General features: G+C 40.9%; 1 protein-coding gene and 1 pseudogene across 8 annotated transcripts in view; both read right to left on the bottom strand.

Moving 5' to 3' along the window:
- The window catches only part of PATJ (PATJ crumbs cell polarity complex component), a 307,655-nt gene that overhangs the window by 129,088 nt on the left and 156,037 nt on the right, over positions 1 to 22,530 (bottom strand). For all 8 annotated transcript variants that reach the window (XM_058538171.1, XM_058538173.1, XM_058538175.1 and 5 more), the window contains one exon: positions 7,098 to 7,294. In XM_058538171.1, the coding sequence (XP_058394154.1) occupies positions 7,098 to 7,294 (197 nt within the window). The remainder of the gene's footprint in view (positions 1 to 7,097; positions 7,295 to 22,530) is intronic.
- On the bottom strand, positions 1,934 to 6,736 carry LOC131404017 (protein orai-2-like; annotated as a pseudogene).

Raw genomic sequence — 22,530 nt, 5'->3', positions numbered from 1 at the left:
AAACAAAACTGCAGAAAGAGAGTCCAGAGACTCCACTGCAGGCAACACAGAAAAGAAGGAGGCAACCCCAAAACGAGCTGGGTTTACACAACATTTCCTGCAGCCTGAAAATAAAACTCAACTCTGTAATGGTACTGAGGGGGAAAGCTCTTAAACTATGAAATTCAGAGAAGCTCTCAAATTGGGCAAAATCAACCTCAAAAGAAGATTATTTCTCTTCTTTGCTTCTTGAGAGATGGGTATAATTTTACTGACTGCATTCTTCTCTTTAAATTTTAAGATAACAAAAAGAGTAACATGGTATTGCATTGTGAGAAACTCTCTCAGATATTTTAAACTAGTACTGGATTAACTGCATTAATCTACATCTATCAAAACTACAAAATGATGAGAGTCACTTATTATCTTCTAGAATCATTGTTAATCCAGAACTAAATACCTTCAGAACACAGCCTTTACGGTCAGAAAAGCCAGTGTCTGTATCTTGATTCTGCCCCTTTATGCCTCCGTTTCCTTATGTGAAATGGGGATGAAAACAGCATCGCTTTCAGAGGGTTGTTGTGAAAGTTGAGAGAGAGAATGCACGTGAGGAATTTAGCACTGCCTTGCAAATAGTAAGTATTCAATGTTGGCTCAATTCCCAATACAGTTCCCCCACCCCCAAGGTTCTCTTAACCAGCACGTCTTTTTGTAAGTCAAATTGGATATAACACAATGGATTACTAGGGAAGATGATCTAGCAAGACTCAGAGAGCCACCGGTTACAGTGCTGCTAGGACGAGGGGACCGCACTGTGAAGGAAGGAAAACGCTGCACACACAGCAGAGGCGCCACCACCGTGTCTCGAGTGAGGCTGCCCACTCAGCCAGCACCGCCTCATTCTGCTGACTCTCAGAGCCGCACGCTAGGCTGCAGACTAGCGTAAGAGGCACAAAATGGGGTGCCTTCAGCTTTGCATATGGGAAGGTCATATTCAGGACCTGCCTACAGAATTTATATTTGTCAGGTTTGATCAACCAATTTTTTAACAGCCTTATTGAGACATAATAGACATACAATAAATCACATATTTAAAATGTAAAATTTGATATGTTTTGACACTCCTGAAACCATTGCCATAATAAAAAAGTTGATCGATCAATTTATTTTCACATTTTAAGCTACCATAAATCTATAGCTGGTAATAAAACTGTAGGAAAAAGTAATTTTATTGCAATTTTGAAATCCTTACTCTTCTCTCTGTTCCTCAAACTAGTGTTCCTACAAGGGGACATTTTATTCTGTGAGGCCTCCTAGGGCGTACTTAGCACATTAAGAAGTACACTTGACAAAATTACATCCTCGTATGGTAATCATCTAACGTGCCAACCTGAGATGACAGAAGCTTTCGACTGCAAATCAGAAAGAATCTTATCTATGGAGGCACAAAAGCTAGTAATTTATTGACTGCTGCACTGTGCTTCTAAAACACATCTAAGTCGTCCAAAAGATTTCAACAATGATTCACTGGCAACAAGCAGAATGTGAAGGATCAGCTGTCGGGGCTAGTGCAGTGGAAAGGGCCCTCAGGCAGGAGTTTTGGCATGAAGCAGCTACGTGTATCTGGGTCAGCCATTTAACTTTTAGGGTTTGGTTTTTTTCTCTTATAAAATAACTATCACCAGACAGTAAGATCTGAGTTTACCTGTAGTTCTATATCTTATTCCCTGGCAAACATGGGAAGTATTCACGCCATTTATTATTAGTTCTTAAATAAACATATTATACGCGTGCAAAAATAACAAGTTTAATCTGGGTTATCCTGCAGGTAAACGTTACAAAGGGAATGGACTTCTTCTCTCTGGAAGGAGGTGGGAGCCAGACAAGACACAGCTCTTAAAAGCAGCCCAATCAACTGTGCACTTCTTGTGCACCCACAATGTTGTACCCACAATGTTCCTTCCGGCTGCTTCTGTAACCTGACAGATCACTCCAGCTCCCCACACAGCACTATCAGCTCTCTTCCCACACTTGCACCACCGGGAAGATTATAAATAAATCCTATATTCATGTGACAGCACCATGCCCATGACCAGGTCTGTGTATTTTCTGGGACTAATTGCTTAGGGAAAGTGCAAGTCTCATTCCAGTCTACATGGTAATTATATGCTAATACCTTCTGAAATTAATTCAGCACCCCCACACCAGCACTGCAGTAACAGGTGAAGGAGCTGAGATTTAATCACGCTGTCTTCCGGGGACTTGATGTAAGATTTCTTTTATACGTGAACTGGGCCATCGACCAAGAGAACTTGCTGACTGCTCTTTCAGGGTAACAGTGCAGTCCCACGGCTACAACACTGCTGGGAAGGTCGTGCCAGAAATCAGTCACGGACACGGCTCTACAGAGCAGAACTTCTGACTTCAAAGAAGACACAACGTACATCTGAACATTCTCTTTACTGCTTCCTGTAAGTTAGCCTCATCTTAGGGCCTAAAAGAAGTCAGATCAACTATTAATAAAAGGAGGCGGTGAGCAAAGTAATAACATAACAGTAACAACAAAGCAATAATGAGAAATAACGAGCAAACAGTAGAGTTGTAGAAATAATCAAGACACGATAACTTTACCTCGGTTGAGGAGAGAAACCACAAAATTAAATGGCCTGTGGGTGAGTGAGCAAACGCACGAGACGTGCTCTGGCCCAGAGACCTAGTGGGTGTCACGTCGAAGCCCACAGTAAAAGCCACCCATGTAACGCAGTGTCCTGCTACCCTCGAGCACCCGCAATACCCAGGGGCAGGGGCTGTAACGCTGGCCATTAGCTCTCCTGGTTCTCATCACTAAGTCAATTTTCTATGCTCAGTTCAAAAGCACCCTGGATGTGACATTATGCTACATACAAACTCCTCACACATCAGCTACAAAAACTAACCTCAGCTCCTCTGCTATGAAAAGTAACGGGGAAATGTTCCCCACACATTTTTTTTCCCCTGTCACCCCTGACCTAGAGCCAAAGTCACATGAGAAGAAGAGGGGTTATAACCGCTTAGGAAGCCACTACGCACATCTTCCCATTCTCTCAGCTTTTCAGGGTGCTGCACGGAGCTACAGAGGAAGAAGAAGATGGTCACCCTCTGGGACATGCTTTCAGAGACAAATGCGTTACTATAGGCAAACTAAAGAGAACTGAAATACACAAATCCACATGAAAATATTATTTTACAAACAATATCAGCTGAAATGTATTACGGCATTACTACGTGCCAGATACTGTGGCAAAACTTGACATATCTTTCTCACTGATTCTCATAACAACACTGTCTGAGGTTGATGCTGTACATCACTAGACTGTACGGTCTATGAGAGCAGGCACCACGGATCTCGTCCACCCCAGTAAGACCAGCACCCTGTTCACAGACTCCTCCTCCATGACAGATGCACGTGTGATGCTTGCTGAATGAATAAATAATTTCCGTTGACAAAGGAAGTAACCGAGGGTCAGAGAAGATAAATAACTAGCCAAGGATTTACAACGCTAGAATGTGTTCCAACATACTTTCATTTACCTTTTTTTTTTAAAGAAGAGACTCAGCGGGGCGTGGAGGGAGATTAACTCACTGCCATGTTTAACCTTCTTGCTCTTCCCATCTTGGAATGAAGATCCAGTTGCTGAATAGCCACAAAAGGGCCAAAGTCAAAGGCAGGAACAGGAGGGTCCCCTGTGGCGAGAAGTCAGTATCCCTTCTTGCCCCAGGGGGCTCTTCCGCCTCAGCCTGGCAAACACACACCCAACGTTCCTGTCTGCGAGGGAGGAAGGTGACTTAACCAACACTCAGCTCTGTGCCAGGCAGCGTTAAGCCCCTTCTGAAATGCAGCTAATGACTGAAAGAACTGGGAGAAGTTAAAGTAGGAGTTACAAGCCCAGTGCTCATGCCCCGTACACAGTGTTGACTTCTGCCTACAGCCTGTACAACACTCATTCCTCTGCAGCCTCAGCTCATCTGTCACCCGTATCCAATAAAACGTCAGACAAAGAAATAAAACACCAATGCTCCTGCTAGTCTGGGTCCCACAGGCCTTCCACCTTGAGTCATTTTTTTTCCTTGTAATTAAAGATTTCCATTTTCTAAGAGAAAATGATCTAGGTTTTACAATGCTAAGACAGAAGTAAAACTCTGGTCTTGATCTATCTGGCAGAGTCTACGCAGCCTCTTTAGAAATTTGCATTTTTGAAATTCTCCAAAATGCAGGTGATTTGTGCTCGGCTCCCGGCCAAGGTGGCCTTAGCCCTCAGGACCGCACCTCACACGACCTGCAGGTTGTGCTCATGCCTGTCCTGCTGCACCTTGAGCTTGTGTAGCTCCTCGACCTCACGGTTGTGCCACTCAGTTTTGTGGTGCAAACTCGGATGGTGAAGACCACGAAGATGAGGCCCATGGGCACCATGACGATGGTAGACACGAGGGCAGCCTGCCTGGGGCCTGCTGGGTGGCCGGGCTGGTGGCGCGCGTCCACCGGCAGGAACTTGATCCAGCAGAGCAGCGCCACCTAGGCCAGGAAGAGCAGGGTGCCCAGCACAATAGAGAAGCCTCAGGCCAGCTCGACGTAGGGGTGCGTGAGCTCGTGCGGCGACTCGCTGATGGAGTTGAGGTTGTGGATGCTGCTCACGGCCTCCACGTTGGGCAGGATACAGGTGCTGATGAGCAGGGTGAAGAGGTGCACGGCCATCAGCACCATGGTGCAGGCGCTGAAGGCGATGAGCAGCGGCCACGGGTACTGGTACTACATCCTCAGCTACATCTCCACCATGGCCACCATGGCGAAGCCCGGGAGGAGAGCAGGGGTCTGGCTAGAGGCCTTCAGCTTGGCCCTGCTCAGGTAGAGCTTCCTCCAGGAGAGGGCCTGCACGGAGCCATGGCTGGAGGTGACCAGTTCCAGGTAACTGCGGTGGACCCGGTCCTGGTAATCCATGCCCTTGTGGTAGGGTGCAGAGCAGGCAGGAGTGGAGGGGTACACAGACACATTGAGCTCGGTGCTCATGGTGGGAGCTAGGCGAGCTGCTCTGCCTGCCCTGCCCTGCCTGGCTTGGGCTCCAGCTCGCGGCAGGGGGCACTGGCGTGGCCGTGTGGCCTGGTGGCCCTGTGGCCGGGCTGGGGCGCCAAGTACGGACCCCTCCCTCTTTCCACCCGGCCCTCGGGGTCCCCCCGGCCCACCTTGAGTCTTAATTAGGTTGAGAGAACAGAACTAGAATCTTCACGCTCCCAATTAGAGCCTTTGGAACGTGTCCATATACCACGCAAGACAGGAAGTCTGTGTCTAGGTACATGTACACAACAGAGTGACTTAACATACATGATTCCCTAAAGATCAGAGCATCATAAATCCGGATTCTCATGGATCTGCACAAACGGGGTTTGGCTGAAGTACCACAGGGAACACAGCACACTTCAGTGCTTAGAGCATGGATCTAGGGGTCAGGCAAGCCTGGGTTCTTATTGCGACCTAGTAACTTAGTTCTGTAGTATTAGGCAAGCTACTCACACAGTTTTCTTATCCAAAAAATGAGGATAACAACACTACTTACTATACAGGGCTCCTAAGAACATTGAATACAAATGTGTGAGTGCATAGGCACAGCGCTGGTAATAACTCAGTAAATTAGTTTTACTTTCATCGTTATCACCACCACCACCACCTCAGTCTCATCTCTGAAGAAGCTTCTAAACACCAACCAAAGGAAATAAACTTGAAGTAATGAATTTCATTGGTTAATACATACCGTCACCTTTGATTTTTATTTATTTAACGACTATGCTGGTCAGCGCTATACCCAATGTGGGTCCCTTTCTTGATGCCATTTCACAAAAGAACAAGACAAGAAAAGTAATTCCAAAAGTGACTTCTTTGTGGAAACAGGTTCTAGATGGGGAGAAGCTGCCAGGGCTTGGAGGAGAGGTGGGCACTAATGGTCTTGCATTGTGTCTGACAAGCTTTGGCTGTGGGTATTATTAGGTCAGACTATGGAGGATTGTGAATTCTAATCTGAGTCCAAGTCTGAAGAGGAAATCGTAAAATGCAACATCAGTGAGCTCTCACTTTAAGGGAGCAGTCTGATACTCGGGGGCCTCCGCGACTCAGCTCCCCCAAACCTCCAGTGTTGGAGCATTTTATCCAAGAGGCCTTAGAGCACACTGGTTAACACACAGCCGAAAAGTCAAATGCCTGACGTTGACTCCTATGTACTCTGGGACCTCACCTGTGAGAGAGGCTGCTGTGTTTGATATCGAGTACATAATAGCTGTTATGATTATTATAATATTTTTCATTTTGTAGTACAACAATCTCTTCATGTCTGTTTTCTTCCTCTAGACTGTGAGCTATCAGAATGAAGGGTCTGGATGTATTCATGTCTGTTCTGCATCCAGTCCTAAGAGACACTCAAAAAATGTTAGCGGAATGAATGAGTGAGTGAACAAGAAAACGAAAATCAAACTAAGATAAACTCAGAACAGAAACTCTGACTTGAAGTTTAGGAAGATAAGAATAGCCTTTTCAGATTATTGATGAAACCTAGAGAGGAATCAGCAGAGGATCAGTCATCTCCTCAGCTTCTCTTATCTCTAGCCTGTTCCTCAGTAAGTAACCTATGTGGCCACATCACCTACTTCACAGATACTAACCAATCCTTGACAACCAATTCACAAAGTTTTGCTGGTTCTAACACCTTCCCAAAAAACTATACAACAACAACAAAAAATGTCATACTTATGGTTAATTCAAAACCCAAAGAGAATTTTGATAAACACTAACAATTTTAGATTAACACACAAATTAGTTTTGAACCTTTTGGAATTTATATTAAAAACAAGCCCTATTCTTTTAGTATGTTTCCATGAGCTTTTACTTAAGGGCTCCTAAATTATTTTGTGAGACTAGTTTTTACTCAAGGAGCAAATAGCATTTGCAAGCAACAATGTGATTTTTGTTCTTGCTTTGGAAAATGATTTTAAATAGTTTAAGAAAATATAATTTGTAACATCCTTCCCCTTCACCTCATTTTCCCCTGCACCCTTTCACCTCACCAAAAGAGAAATTAAAAATGTACGCCTCTCACCTCTAAGAGTTCATCTCCAATACGCATTCGTCCGTCCGTGGCAGCAGGTCCTTCTGGGTTAATTCCCACCACAAAGATGCTCAGGCGTGACCTGTCTCTATTACCAGCAAGGCTGAGTCCAAGTCCATTCTTATCCTTTTCAAGTTCAATAATGTGCAATTCTCCAGGCAGGTCTGCATATCTTTGTCTGATTTTTTCTATTAAAAAAAAAAAAGGAAAAAAATTTTAAATAGAACAGCAGAATCTATATTACAGAGACATCAGCATTTCCCCATCCTTACTGTGATTCCTCTACAATGAACAGTCCCTTTTTGAGAACGAAGTACTTGAGGTCCCTAACAGCCTTATGCACAGGTTACAATCAGAAATTACTGTATTTCCATCTAAGAAGGTTGGCTCCCCCAGCAAGCCTTCTCCAATTGTCCAGGGTCACACTGGCCTAGACTGGCCATGCATCACGTTCTTACCTAAGACAGTCAACACAATGTAGTGGAAACCCCGGCCTCACTGCCCCCCTCCAAAAACCAGAGCGGGTGTGGGACAGGGAGCATTTAATGAGCACAAGCCAAGTGTTTAGTCCTGGAGATATCACGTTGAACAAAACCAACATGGATCCTGTTCTCACGGACGTGCAGTCCAGTAGGAAAGAAAATCAATAATTAATTCTAAATAATTACATTTCTTTAATGTATACAAAGGTACAAAATAATATTGGGTGTTATGTGACTAAAAACAAGGAGAATTGAGGATGTTGGTTTGGCTCTCAGATCTGAATTCCATACACAAATCTGCCACTTACTCAATGTCCAATAATTAATACATTATTTTATCTCTGTGGAATTCCACTTCTTCATCTGCAAAATGGGCATAATACTTACTTCACAGATGTTGGGAAAATGAAATAAAATACACGTTAAAGGACTTAATGGCCCATGGCTTATAAATGTTCTATAATTCTTTTATTTGATCTCCTGTCTCACCTTGCTACCTCCACTTTATGGTCTAAATTACCGATTTCAGGATTTGGCTGACAATGCTTCACTTATATTGATTCTGTGCAACAAAACCACAGTGGCGGGTGGATGTGGAAAACAACACTGCTTTAAACACGTCTTGAACCCCCACGGCACCAGCTCAGGCCTGGCGTGCTGCCAGGGCCCAAAGGCATGTGACGACAGCTGCGGGGTGACACAATCGTCCTAGCAGCAGAGTGACAAGTCAGCCCCTCGTGACCGTCCTGGCACTCTCCACGCTCAATCTGCTGCTTGACTCAGGCTCGCTGTCCTTAGAGGGAACCTTGCAGACTGAAAGCTTAACTCAAATAACTAATCTTAAGTGGGAGGGGGAGGAAGACAGCTTAGTGCATTGTATGGCTTTACCAGACTCAACAAACACAGGCTTATAGGAGAGCAGCTAAATTTAAACTTGTAAAAACTACTTTATGCATAAATTTACATTAAAAGAATTAACCATAAATGGCTGCTTATTTTAGAAACAGAATAAATCTGTTTTACAAGGAGTTTGAAGAGAAACTTAAAGAACTTTCACTCATCAAGCTTATTATTAATAATAAAGGACACATTTAGCAAAATATAGTAAAATAAAGAACTTGCAATGTAACAAAACTGTCCTCTACATAGGAAAAAAATTAAGTCATATTAACATTGAAGTAAATAAACTCAAAGTATTTTTGTTGTTCAACAGCAAGAACAAGACACTAAGCAGGTACTTTAATGAATAGAGACCTACAGACATGCATTTCCCTCAAGATACTTACACAGCACAACAGGGCAGGCAAACATTATGACAGAAAATATCAAACAACTACAATCACTTAAACAGAAGTTCTGACCACAAGTGCTGGTCACCGAATAAACAGTAATTTATTAGCAAATCAGGTCAGTGAATAAACACTAAATGAATTGTGCTAGCAAGCATTGGTTTCACGGTCCTAAATACTGATATGGCTAGAAGGGACTGCTTGGAAGAAGCAGAATTTGAGCAGGCTTTGAGCAAGGCACAGAATTTGGTTATGCGAGGAAGAGTCCAGTAGGGGCACTGGCAAGTGGACAAGCAGATATGCAGGTGGGTGAGGAAGAGGATGGGAGGGTCCATTTGGCTGTGAATTTAAAGTTCTCTGGGTTAGTGGGTGTGTGATAAGAAATAAGTATACGGTTAAAAGGTTAATTGATACATTGTTTACAGAAATAATATCCCAATTCAGGGACTCTGCAGAGGGGCCTGGGGTCACCCAGGGATGGGGCCTTGAGAGGACACAGGGTTTAAGAATTCTTCTCCCAGACTCAACCAGAGCAATCATGGTTTCATCTGCTTTGTTTATTGGATTACAGGGTAAGATGGCTAAGAAATGATACCACAGCTAAGAAAAAAAAAAAAAGACAAAAATGTTAACACATCCCTCTCAGAATAAAGCAGAAAAAGATTTTTAAAAAAGATACTGAAGGGTCGACCCGGTGGCTTAGCAGTTAAGTGCGCGTGCTTCGCTGCTGGCGGCCCGGTTTCGGATCCCTGGCACGCACCGACGTACCGCTTCTCCGGCCATGCTGAGGCCGCATCCCACATACAGCAACTAGAAGGATGTGCAACTATGAGATACAACTATCTAATGGGGCTTTGGGGGAAAAAATAAATAAAATTATAAAAAAATAAAAAAAATAAAGATACTAAAGACTTTAGCAACATAATAAGCTCAAAGTATTAGAGATAAGAGAACTCCACATCTGACAGACAGAAAGTACACAGAACCATTACGTAAACAGACTGTGATTTGGGCCATAAAAGAAACTTCAGTAACTCTCAAAGAGCCAATGTCATTAACGCTGTGTCTTTGAATACAGTGTAATAAGACTATGAAAAACTATGAATTAACAACAAAAAATAACTTTAAAATTCCCTTGTGTTTAGAAATAAATTAATGTTAGTTAAAAGCCCAAGATTTAAAAGAGAATTAATAAAGGAAATTAAGAAATACAGTATTGACAATTGAATAAAAATTATAATTCTAGATGTCAAACTTGAGACACACAGCTAAAGCAGAACTTAGAGGGCTATTTATAATTTTGAATAATTTGTTCAGAAAATAAGTTAAAAAATAATAATTTAAGCATTATAACCAATAAATTAGAAAAAGAGTTACCTAGTAAGTGCAAAGAAACAAGAAGAGAGAAAATAGGAAAGATAAGGGCATCTGTTAATGAAAAGAGAACAATCACCACCAGTCAAAACTAAACCACACACAGAACAAAAACACTACAATAAAGATCAATGAAATTAAAACCTAGTTCTTTGAAAACATTAATAAGACAGACACCACAAAAACTGATCAAGGCAAAAAACAGACGATACAAATCAATCCCAGAACTAGAAAGGGGAAATAACTACAGACAGATTTTTAAAATAAGATTATTATGGACAGTATATCATATGAACTAAATGCAGGCACATTTTAAAATCTAGATGACAAAGATAAATTTCTCAAAATTTAAAATACCACATTTAGTGCAGAACAAATGTAAAACTGCAACACACTTCTAATAAAAAAAATGAAATGATAGTCAAGGATATTCCTTTCAAAAAAAAAACAACACAGTCCTAGATATCTTGACATTTGAATTCAATCAAATCTCAAACTTTCATGAATTTTTATCCTAAATAAGTTGTTCCAGAACATGGGAAATGTAAAAAAATAAAAATAAAAAAAAATAAAAAGCTATCCATCTCATTGTTTCGGGCTGGCATACTCCTGATTCTGATTCCAAAAATAGATAGAGACAAATCAAGAAAAGAAAATTATATTCTTATTTAACTTATTATCATAAATGTAAAAATATTTTTTAAAAGAGATAAATTTAATCAACAGTGTGTTAAAAACATTCAATTTGACATTTATGAAATAGCCAGTATTTGACCATTTTTTGACCTAAGAAATAGCAATTTCATATGATGCAATCTAAGAATACATTATGAAGAAGGGTGTATCCCAGGAATGCAAGAATCATTAAATAACAGAAATTTCTCCAAGGAAAATCACCCCATTAATAAACTAATGCACAAAAGCTGAAAGATTATGTTAATAGATGGAGAAAAGCATTTGAGAAGGTACAACATTTGTTTAAGATTTTTTTAAATACCCCCTAAACCGTTGACAAACTAGAAGATTCTTTCTGAACTTAAATTTATAAATAGAAAACATAACAGGAAAAGATATTTGCAGTATCTAAAACCAACAGGGAATTAATATACAGAGAACTTCTACAAATCAAGCAGAAAAAGACAGCAACCCCAACAGAAATCTGGTCAAAAGATACACAAGTCAAAAGGCTCACAGACATGTGAAGAAACGCTCAAATTCATTAGTAAAGATGGAAATATGAGTAAAATGAGATATCAGTTTAAACTACTGAACTGGCAACCATCTGAAATCTGGACCATTGAGCCTTCTCAGAGATATGAGAATATTAGAATCCTCATCCACTGCAGTTGGGAGTGCTGAATGGTGCAGCCATTCTGGAGAGCAGTCTGGCACCACCTCATCAAATAAGCATACACATCCTCTATAAACCAGCAATTCCACACTCGGGTATGTACATCCTAACAAATTCTTATAGTCTCAAGGAGACAACTGACAGATGTGTATTACAATGTTATTTGAAATAGCACGGAGCTGGAGGTAATCTGGGTGTCCACCACTGGGAGAGAAGATGGATGAAATGTGTTGGATGGACATCACAGGGTACTATCAGCAGTTAGAAGCAATTAACTGGAAGTAGTAACATAAAAAGATTTTTAATACAGTGCTGAATGAAAAGGAGGAAAAACAGAATGGAGTCAATACCATTTACATAATACCATTTATGAAAATTAAGATTACTGCACAAAAACCACAATACATATTTTGGAAGTGCATATACAAAGAAAAATATTGAGCACATTAGAATAGTTCATCATAGTGGATAGAAAGGAATAAGAATAAAAGGGAGCAAAGAAAACCAGACACGGCCCCAGCAGACCAGCGATGGTAACGTGACATGAAGAAAGGGTTATATCTAAGCCCCTGAGGTCTGAAAAAAAAAATGATGCTGAGAAAGGCTTTAGTGTTGTATTAATACAAAAAGACTTGCAGGTTCAAAACTTGTCTGACCTGTTCAACCTTCAGAGAAAAAAATAACCTTCATAGTCATTAATTATATATTCAACCACTTAGACATGCAGACAATTAATGACAAGAGGGATCCTCCTTGGTAAAATAGGCTTCATCACAACTGATGAAACACTCAGATTAACTGTGCTGCGAATGGTGCGTCTCCCATCAGCATGTTCTTGTCGCAGAGCAGAAAGAGCGAGGGATAAGGGTCGGAAGTTAGTTTGAATCCTAGCTGAGGCACTTAACACCACTGGTTTCTTGGACCAATCACTGAACCTCCATGAATCGCAGAGTTCTTATTTGTAAAACGGGGTTGTTACCTTAAAAATGGGTATTACCTAAAAATGCCTGGGACATATGAGTCCAAACAAGGTTATGGAGGAAAAAACCCTTCATTTTGTTTCCATGATTTAGTTGTATTGAGGTTTTACGTTAGTCTTAAATTGGTGGCGAAGCTATTCTTTTCTTCTTTAACTTTGTCTATCTTGAGGAAAATTGAGACTTGAGAAAGGAAGCAATGGTTCCCCCAGGATGGCATGATGGAAGCAGGCACACAGTCCTCCAGTGGGAACTACTGCAGAAGGGGACTGGCTCCATTCTCCCCCGGAGAGTCACCCATAGGTAGGAGTCCCCGGGACAACTTTGCAAGTGCAGAGAAATAACATCACTGGATCAGTGTTTGTCCCCATGGCATATAGGCCACTGAGGTGGCTTTAAAACTGTGTGCTAGTCAGGTATGGAATTAAAACCCTTTCTAGAGCTTCAACTGGAGAAGATGAAAAAGTTCTGGGGATGGATGGTGGTCACGGTTGCACAATGATGTGAATGTACTAATGCCACTGAACTCCACACTTAAAAATGGTTAAAATGGTAACTTTGTTATGTATATTTTACCACACACACACACACACAAAACCTATTTATATACTTAATAGACTCTTCAAAAAATTGGTTCCCTTATCAGGATCCCACCAAGGGGCTAAGTCATACATGTATTATTCTGAATTTTTGAAACCAGCAGCTCTATTTTTCTGTCCAATGTTTTGTTCTGACACTACTATAATCCCATTTAGTCAATTAACCAATATTGATTGAATCCAAATTCATGTCAGGCTTGTGATACAAAGGGAACTCTATGGAATTTGTTTTCAAGGGTCTTAAAATCTATCATTAGAGACAAACATACATATATATATAACTGATTATAATTCAGAGAGATAAGAGTGATGAGAGAAACACCAGCAGTTGAAGTCACCCATCTATTTTACAGAGTCGTCAGGAAAACCAACTAATATCTGCAGACTACACTGACTATTACAGATGTTCCAGCCAACTCGCAATCTGTCAGTCAGACAAACCCTCTACTGCATCGTGCCCAAACCTCATTTTAGCTGACATTTCCAGTAATCCCGCATTCAACTTCTTCCCACTTTGTTTGCCTAAACACTCACAAATGAGTCATTCAGCTTTCCTTGACTTCTTTTTATTAGCATTATTTTTATAGGAAAAGGCAGTAAGCTCAACAGAATAAAGCTCTGCAACAAAGCAAATCCTGGAGCGATCAGGAGCTGCGCATGCCTGAATGGTGATGAAGTTTTGTTCATAATTTATTGGGGACCTGCTAAGTTGCAGAAACTATGCTAAATCTTTCAATAAATTTTTTCCTTTCATGCTAAAAACTACTCTATCAGGTAAGAATTATCATCTCTGCATTCTAGATGTGGGAAAAACGACTCTGAGACGTTAAATAATTTGCCAAAGGTCACCCAGTTAGTAACCGATATAATAAGCCTGCAAACCCAGTGTTGTCTGTCTGGTCTTCACACTACAGCTTTCTACTTCCCTATCCTAGAATATAAACTCCATGGGGCTCCTTGTCTGTCTAGCTCACTGCTGTCTTCTCACCTAAGACAGTGCTTGGCATGTATTAGGTGGTTAATATTGCAATACATGCCTGTCGAAAGCATGAACAGACAGTTTCTAAGGTCTTCTTCAATGGCTACGGGGTGCTGCTCTGCCAGCACCCCAAACAATACAACATAAAAGTGATTTGAGACCTAAAAGCATTAGACACATATAATTTTTTTTGAAGACAATGCATTCTTTTAGTTAAAGGAAGTAGAAGAAAATTGTTTCTTCTTTAGATTTATATTCAAAAGTAATAAAATCCATTAGGACTACTACAAAAACAAATTACTATGTGTATATTATCTTTTAAAATCCACTCTATTAAACTGAAGACACTTGAAAAGCAAAAAGGTTTACAGTTTATCATTTTTCTCAGAGCATCATAAAACAGGAAGAGTACTAAGACAGTGAAAGCGCCAAACGTGCTGTGACACATATGCGCTTTAATCCTCAGTCAAACGTTTATTGTTGAGATCTTCAGGCTCTACAATGTGGGTTATCTTACAATTTTTATTTAGACCCATAACTGTAAGGGGCTTAAAAGACGACAGGTTCAACTCTTCAGGCAAATTAAATGCTATGTTTTCACCACATCATGGAATCAGGGACTTTTAATTCAGGCAAAACAAGCTAAGAATCATATAAAGCTACCTTCTCTTATAGCAACGCCCCCACCCTGACTCCATTTTATAAATAAAGAAATAAGACAGGAAATGAAGATCTTGTATAAGGCTATGAAGCTGATTTATAGCTAGAAACTCAAGTCTTCTAGTATGTAGTTCAATTCTTTCTCTACCAAATCATGATAAATTTCTCTGATGACATTTTAATGAAAAAAAAAAAATGAGTTCAAACTTGTCCCTCAGTTGAAGAGCTATCTTTAGAATCCTCATATTATCATAATATTTCCGTACGTGAAAGAAACACTGCGCGGTCCACCAGGTCATCGAGGCCTCCCCACACCGTTGTAAACACCTCCGTTTGCAGGTGAGCAGACTGATACCCAGAGAGGCACGGTGATCTAGCCAGTGTTCAGGCCAGGTCTACTAAATCAAAGGCTGTGCCCTCTTCGTCCCACCACAGCCCTCTCCGAGTCTGGTAGAGTTTTAAATAAGAGGCTCCCTTAAGGGAGCTCAAACAGTGGTTCCCAGGTCTTGTCTCCTTAGATTATCTGTCAGGCTGGCTACCTAAGAATCACCCTTACAGCCTATAAAACAGAATCAGGACTGGGCTCCGCCAGCTGAGATTCTGAGCCAGTGAGTCTGAGGTCAAGTTTAGGAATGCAGTAAAGTTCTCTTTGTAACAAGGTCCTTAGATGATTCTCATTGGCAGCTAGGTTTGTAAATAACTAACAGACTAATATCCCATGCAATGCAAAAATTTTGTCTACAGGGATCATGACAGTCAACCATAAAGTTCACAGATACCAAAATTTAAGGCAGCCTTTAAACATGCCCTTCACAAGACTAATCTAATATGGAGACTCTCTCTGGCTCCACAGTCATGCCGCAGGATTAAACGAGAGATTTGTTTTGACTATACATAACTATACAGTAGATGACTTTAGAATCTCAATCTCTTTCTCCCTCTGTCTCCCACCCCACCCCCACCCTCTCAAATCTCAGCTGTTTCCTGTCATTTCCATTACCAATTGCCTCTACTCAGTAGGTATAATAAAAGTGAACTAGAATTTCAAAAGGGGAGAAGGAAAATAAAATTAGTGGGTGTGGGGGGGAAGCAGAACTGAACTCTCATTTTTGAAAAACCAAGACACAGCCTGCCAGTTTATCTGTTGACTCAGAATTGAAGAGGTATCGCAGTGCAGATCTCCGGGCTACAGCTGAGCCAGCGCTCACTGCTCTGCAGCATCAGATGCGGCTCCGCCACAGGGGAACCCCACTGCCTGGCGTTTGCTCTAAGGGGTATAGGAGTCGTTTCCACGGCAACCAGTGGGTGGGGAAGCGGATAAGTGGGAAGAGACTGTATACAGAGAATGGTTTTCTTAAAACTTGTTTCAATTTCACTAAAAACATATTAAAGAGATGGAGTAAAGAGTATTATTTCATTCGAAGCCAATGGGGTTCTCCCCTAAAGTTAAGGAAAAAATTCAAAGAACCCGTACTTTATTTCCTGTACACACGCACACACACATACACACCCACATATTATATAAGTACTAGCTTTTAGCAACAAAATATTAAAAGTGTTATAGTGATCCAGGATCTTATTATACCTGTTACTGGTATTTCCTGGAAATATTGTAATAAACAGCCAGTGTTTATACTCATTTTCATTGATTTTCGCAATGTCTAGTCAGTGGCAGTAGTTCCTATCTCAAATAACCTGGATGCCCCTTCTATTTCTAAATAAAAACCAGAGATTAGGATATGAGTAACCTCCCCTCTTTGGCCCTAGGCTTTACCCAAGGACCCTGAGTGAGCATCAGGCTAGAATAACTGGGGAGGGGGAACAGTCTTCTGACTCAGCTGATCAGTCACGCTTGTCTTAAACATGGATTTTCTAGCCTCACGACAATGTTATCTGAAGAAAGGAATCTCAAGTTGCTCATAATTCTGTATCAAATCATCATTGCCTTTTCCTTGTCCAAGAAAGCCAATAAGATTGCCCAGTATGGTCTCAAGGTGTAATATCATCATAGGATATTAGGCGTTGCTAAGTAACAGAGCCTTTCTCCCAAGAAAGAAACTTAATCCGAGTCACTGTCCAGTATTTTAAAAGAAAATGTTCAACACACTAGAATAATGACCCAATACAACTTCAGAAGCATTTAGTTACTGGGCCTGTTTCCAAATAACGAAGAATAATATAATATAAAGAAAACATTTAAACACATTTTTCCTATACATTAAATACAATAATCCCACTTTTAAATAATCAGGTTATGAGAAACATCTCAATCTAATTTTCTTATGCAGTAATCAACTTTAAATCTCTGAGAGTCAGTTAGTACATGCAGATTTGAGAAGTAAAAATATATGAAAGAAAACCATAACTAATCAGAAGAAACAGCACATGAACTCCAGTAAGGAGCAAATCTCAAGTGAAAGTCCAGACATAAAAAAATAATGAAAACATGTCAGTGTAAAGAAACTATATTTGACGTGACAGAAAATAAAAACTTTCTTCTTAAAGGTAGTAGATATTTTTGCCAGAACGTAAACTTGACAATATCTTATGGACCTATAGATAGAAATTAACTATTGAAACACAAAAACATGAGTACAGTTAAGCATAATAACAGCAGCTAGACATTGTTCTAAAGCACTATACTATAGTTCAAATCATTTAATCTGTAACAAAACTCTACAAGTAGGTATTATTGTCCCCAATTTCACAGATGGCATAGAGAGGATGGGTGACTTGCACAGTGACACAGACAGAGAATGGAAAACTCTGTGAACCCAGAGAGTTTGGCTCTGGAGGCCATGATCTTAGGTGAAAGTCAAAGCTGGAATTAAAAAGTATTATACACAGAAGTCAGAAGAAAAACATAGAGAAGTTAAACCACTTCCTTTCTTTCACTCACAAAAATTCAGTCCATATTAGATACAAGAATGGAAAAGAAAATCCACCACAAATTTAAAGTGACAAAATTCAGACAGTCAACTAGAACCAGAATCATTAAGATAATTTCCTTAAGAGACCACAGAGTGAGGGAAAAAAGTCTCAACTAATGGTGAAAATCTAAAATTTTTCCTTTAGATGAATCAAAATTCAAACCAATCAATATGCAATAAGCAACTTTTAAACACAAGGCATTGTATTAACATTAATTGAACTTTCGGTGTTAGATGCTATGCTGATCCCTGTGCATATTTGGTATTATGAAATATAATCCTCAGGATGTCCGTTTATAGTAGAGCGGATAAACAAACTGGGGCATATTCACGCAATGAAACTTTATTCAACAATGAAAACAAACAACTACTGCTATAGGCAACAGGTGTGAATATCAGAAACATAGTCGAGTGAAGGAAACCAGGTCAGAGAGGTGTATACACTACATGATTCCACTCGTATCAAGCTCAAAGACACGCAAAGCTCATCTCTGGTTTCAGAAGTCAGGACAGCGCTGACCTTTGGAGAAGAAACAGTGAATCAGAGGGGGTGAGACGTGACTTCTGGGAGGTAGTAATGTTCTAGTTCACGCCCTGGACGGCAGGTGAAAATCCATCAAACTGCAGTTCAGTTTTCTGTTTGTATCTATTTCAATAAGCTTATTTTTTAAAAAGAGACTTAACAAAATAAAGTATTAACATGAGGAACTTGTTTGAATTCTGATTTGAAGAAACCAACTGTAAAAATACATTTTGAGACAATAAAGATTTTGATTATGGATTATATATTAGATAAAACTAAAGAATTACTGTTAGCTACATTAATGATATTAGAGTTGTATTTTTAGAGATGCCTATGTATGGATGAAATAACATGATATCTGGCAATGGTTTTAAAATATTTCAGCAAAGAAAAATAAGGAATAGGTGACACAAATACAGCAAAGCCTTGGTAATTATTGAATCTGGAAGAATAACATACGGGAATTCACTGACTACTCTCTCCACGTTTGCAAATGTTCGAAAATTTTCACAACTAAAACAAAAACAAAAGAGAACTCTCCTAAGAATCCTATAAGGTATGATCATTCCATTTTATAGACGATGAAACGGAGGCTCATGGAGTTTATGGAACTTGCCCACACTCGCACTTAGTGACTGGTGGACCTGGGGTTCCAATTCAGGTCTGCGCCACTCCAGATCCGTACACTCGCTCCCATGCAAGGAAGACGAAGAGGCGTGTTGTGCTCACATCTGCTACAGTGGCAGAAGGGAAGTCGAAATCTGCCTCAGTTCTTTTGGAATTTACTATTTAGGGCGAGAGATGGAACACAGACAGGCAATCTCCAGAGCCCAGCCTCCGGGTGTTTCAATTGGCAGCAGTACACATAGGATGGCTTGAAGAGGGGAGACAGAGGAGAGAGGAAAACGAAGACAATAAAAATCGAATGGTGGACAATACAGAGGCAAAGCCAGCATGTTGGTAGGAAAGAATTTGACAGACAAAATCAACAAGGCCTGTGGACTGTTTGGAGGTCTGAGGTAAAGGCAGGGGAAGTGTAACGAGGAAACCAAGGTCTGATCCCTAGAGACAAGGAGTGAGGCCCAAGGAGGTGACGATTTAGCTTGAATGGGCTGGCTTGTGGTATCAATAACAGAGAGCTGCTGAATGCAGCCAGGAGCTCAAGAATGAAGGAGAAGATGAGCCTGGAGCTGCTGCTGGATGAGGCAGAGATGGAAGAAACACTCTGAACAACGTCTGAGGATGTTACCACTCAACAGTGGGGAGGACGGCTCAGAGGAAGAGAACAGGGGACCTGACCACGTAGGAGGCCATGACTATGCACCCAAGAGCGATGGGAGATGGATACAAACTGGGTTAAGGTGTCAACTGGCACAGAAAAAAGAACTCAAGGAGTCAGAGAAAGGAGTAATAGCTGACTTCACTCCATTTATTCACACAAAAAAATTACTAACACTTGCTCTGGGCCAGGCATTATGCTACTTGCTAAGGAGATAAGGGTGAATTAAAAGAGAGGAATAAAGGTTCAATTAGGTATATCAAAGCATAAGAAATTCCAAATATGACTGGGCTCTTTCTTTCAGTCACATGACAGCAGACAAAGAAAGATTCAGCTTCTGTCATCAGCACCTAAACTCCTGAGAATCACATTCAGTTTGAACGGGGAAGAAACCAGTCCAGGGGGTTCACAGTCAAGGACACCAAAGGTCATAGAGGTTAATCGCAAACTACCAGGAACAGAACCCAGAAGTCCTCATTAACTCGGCCAGTTTCACTACCCTAAGTCTCAGATGTTGGGGCAGGTAGGCCAGGCCTAAACTGAAGTCACAGGTGGGCTATCTTCATCTCTCATTTTCACAAATCTCATCCCAATTCCTTCTTTATTTCATACCGTGAGAAAACCGACCACTCTGCCAAATCCCTGTGATAATGAGGGATGCGGGGTAAGGCAATCATTCAGTGGGGGAGATGCAGCTGGCAAATGATCTGTCTACAAAGATGAAGTACAAGTCCATTGACCACCTTTAGGCTAACAACATAAAATGAAATTAGTTTAGTACGGAGGAAAGTTTATCCACCCTAATTAGGGACAATGGTCCCATGTGCACCCATGCTCAAACACACAGGGTCACACTGTCCTAGATGGATACGTCTAGGGAGGCCTTTCTCTAAGAGCACCATTACACCCAAACGAGTGGTTCCCTATGTGTGGTGCACGGAGTGCCTGAGCTAGTTCTGTATAAAATGCAGCTGTCTGGGCTCCACGTCACATCTGCAAAATCTAAATCTTGGGGCGCAGTCAAGGAGTCACCATCTTTTTTTCTTTTTAATAAACAGATCTCTAAGTAATTCTTAAACACATTAAGGAATACCATCTAAGAACCTAAGATAAGTCCCTATCCAAGCTCAAAATGCCTTTATGGCCCTTAGAGATGCCTGAAAACAAGGTATTAAAAAGGGTTTGATTATCGTCGACCTCAAATTTTTATTAAGTCTTGAGAGAAACCAGTAAAAACATTTTGATTTTGAAAACAGCACTGAGAAAAGCCAAAAGTAATTTTAAAAACACTCTCTACAATCATTTGTTGTACATTTTCAATATTAGGAGAACACAGAATACGGCTCTTTAATCCCTACAAAGCATTGGGTTGCAAGCTCACTATGGTTATAGCAGAGCAGAAACGTGTTGAGGGGGGTGCGATTTTGCTTCCTTCTGGTCATTAGCCAGTCAGGCGATAACGCTCAACACAAGCCCCACACTGCACCAGATCACAGGATCAGCAGTGGCACTGACAGCATTAAGGTGTTTAACTATATTTTCTGGAGGGAAACAAATGGCAGTTTCCAAAAACTAAAGGGAACTGTGGCAGAATGTTGAAAAAGGAATATAACATGACATTTGCCAAGTCCACCTGGTCCCCTGGGTGCACACCTCCTCAGGCAACCATCTGCCTATATGTGCCCAGGGCCTGTGCATACGTATTAGTTCCAATAACCAGAGCAAGACTCAGGGGAGAAGGAGAATTCCAGCTGGGGTCTGACAATATTTTGTGCAGGGGTCTTCAGTTTATTGCTCGTGTCCCCACTATCACAAGGGAAGAAACTGCCTCTGTTTTCTCTAGTTAGAGTCCCTGGCCCAGAGCAGGTACAGCAGAAATACACGAATAAACTTCAGAAACACAAACTTACAAATTCTTCATTATTTGAATTGGCCAAGGAACAGGTTATTTAGGTTAATCAAAATTTCTAATTAATACAGAGTTTTACTTTCCCTAACAACTATATTACAATAACAGACTTCAAGATTAAACTGAGAGGAACATATTTGCTGGGTAATTCAGATGTTTCACCACTATTAGAAACACTGTCTTTTAGGTCTGTTAAACCAGAGTCAATCAGAAAAAAGTGCAGGAGCTTTAGAGTCGGAAAAGTCTTCACTAAAAGGCACACGGTGAGGGGAAAAGATCTACTATCCAAGTTCCACTGATGCCACGTTGTATGTGTGAGTTACTTAACCTCACACTCCCATCTTCAAAAAAAGAACAATAAGCTTTCCTGTCCTGAATCTGAGAAGACAGAATCAAAGAACATGAAGTGTTCACCCTAACGCCTAGCACACAGCAGCTTTACGTACCTGAGGCTTGTTCCCTAACCGGCCAAAACTCTCTTCCTTTATCTCCTGCAGCTGGAGAGCTCCTTAAAGTACCACATAAACCAGTTTTAATTACATAGCATTGCTTTCTAAAACTGTTATCATCTTTTATTTTATTTATTTATTTATTTTTTTTGTGAGGAAGATCAGCCCTGAGCTAACTTCTGTGCTAATCCTCCTCTTTTTTTTTGGTGAGCAAGACCGGCTCTGAGCTAACATCTATTGCCAATCCTCCTCCTTTTTTCCCCCAAAGCCCCAGTAGATAGTTGTATGTCACAGTTGCACATCCTTCTAGTTGCTGTATGTGGGACGCGGCCTCAGCATGGCCGGAGAAGCGGTGCATCGGTGCGTGCCCGGGATCCGAACCCCGGGCCGCCAGTAGCGGAGCGTGCACACTTAACCGCTAAGCCACAGGCTGGCCCATATCATCTTTTATTTTAAAAATGAGGAAACAGGCTAAGAGAGTTTAACAGGCCTGGGGTTAGGAACCTGGACTCGACTCTACTTTCTAGCCATGAAATCTTGGGCAAACGGCTTATCTTCATCCAGCCCCAGTCTGGTCACGGGTTAAATGAAAATAATCTTGCCTGCCTTAACTGTCCCATAGG

The sequence above is a fragment of the Diceros bicornis genome, chromosome 4 (assembly GCF_020826845.1).
Source record: "Diceros bicornis minor isolate mBicDic1 chromosome 4, mDicBic1.mat.cur, whole genome shotgun sequence".
NCBI classification, from domain to species: domain Eukaryota; kingdom Metazoa; phylum Chordata; class Mammalia; order Perissodactyla; family Rhinocerotidae; genus Diceros; species Diceros bicornis.
The sequence above is the reverse complement of the archived record's forward strand: the minus strand, read 5'-3'. Positions and strand labels throughout refer to the sequence as shown.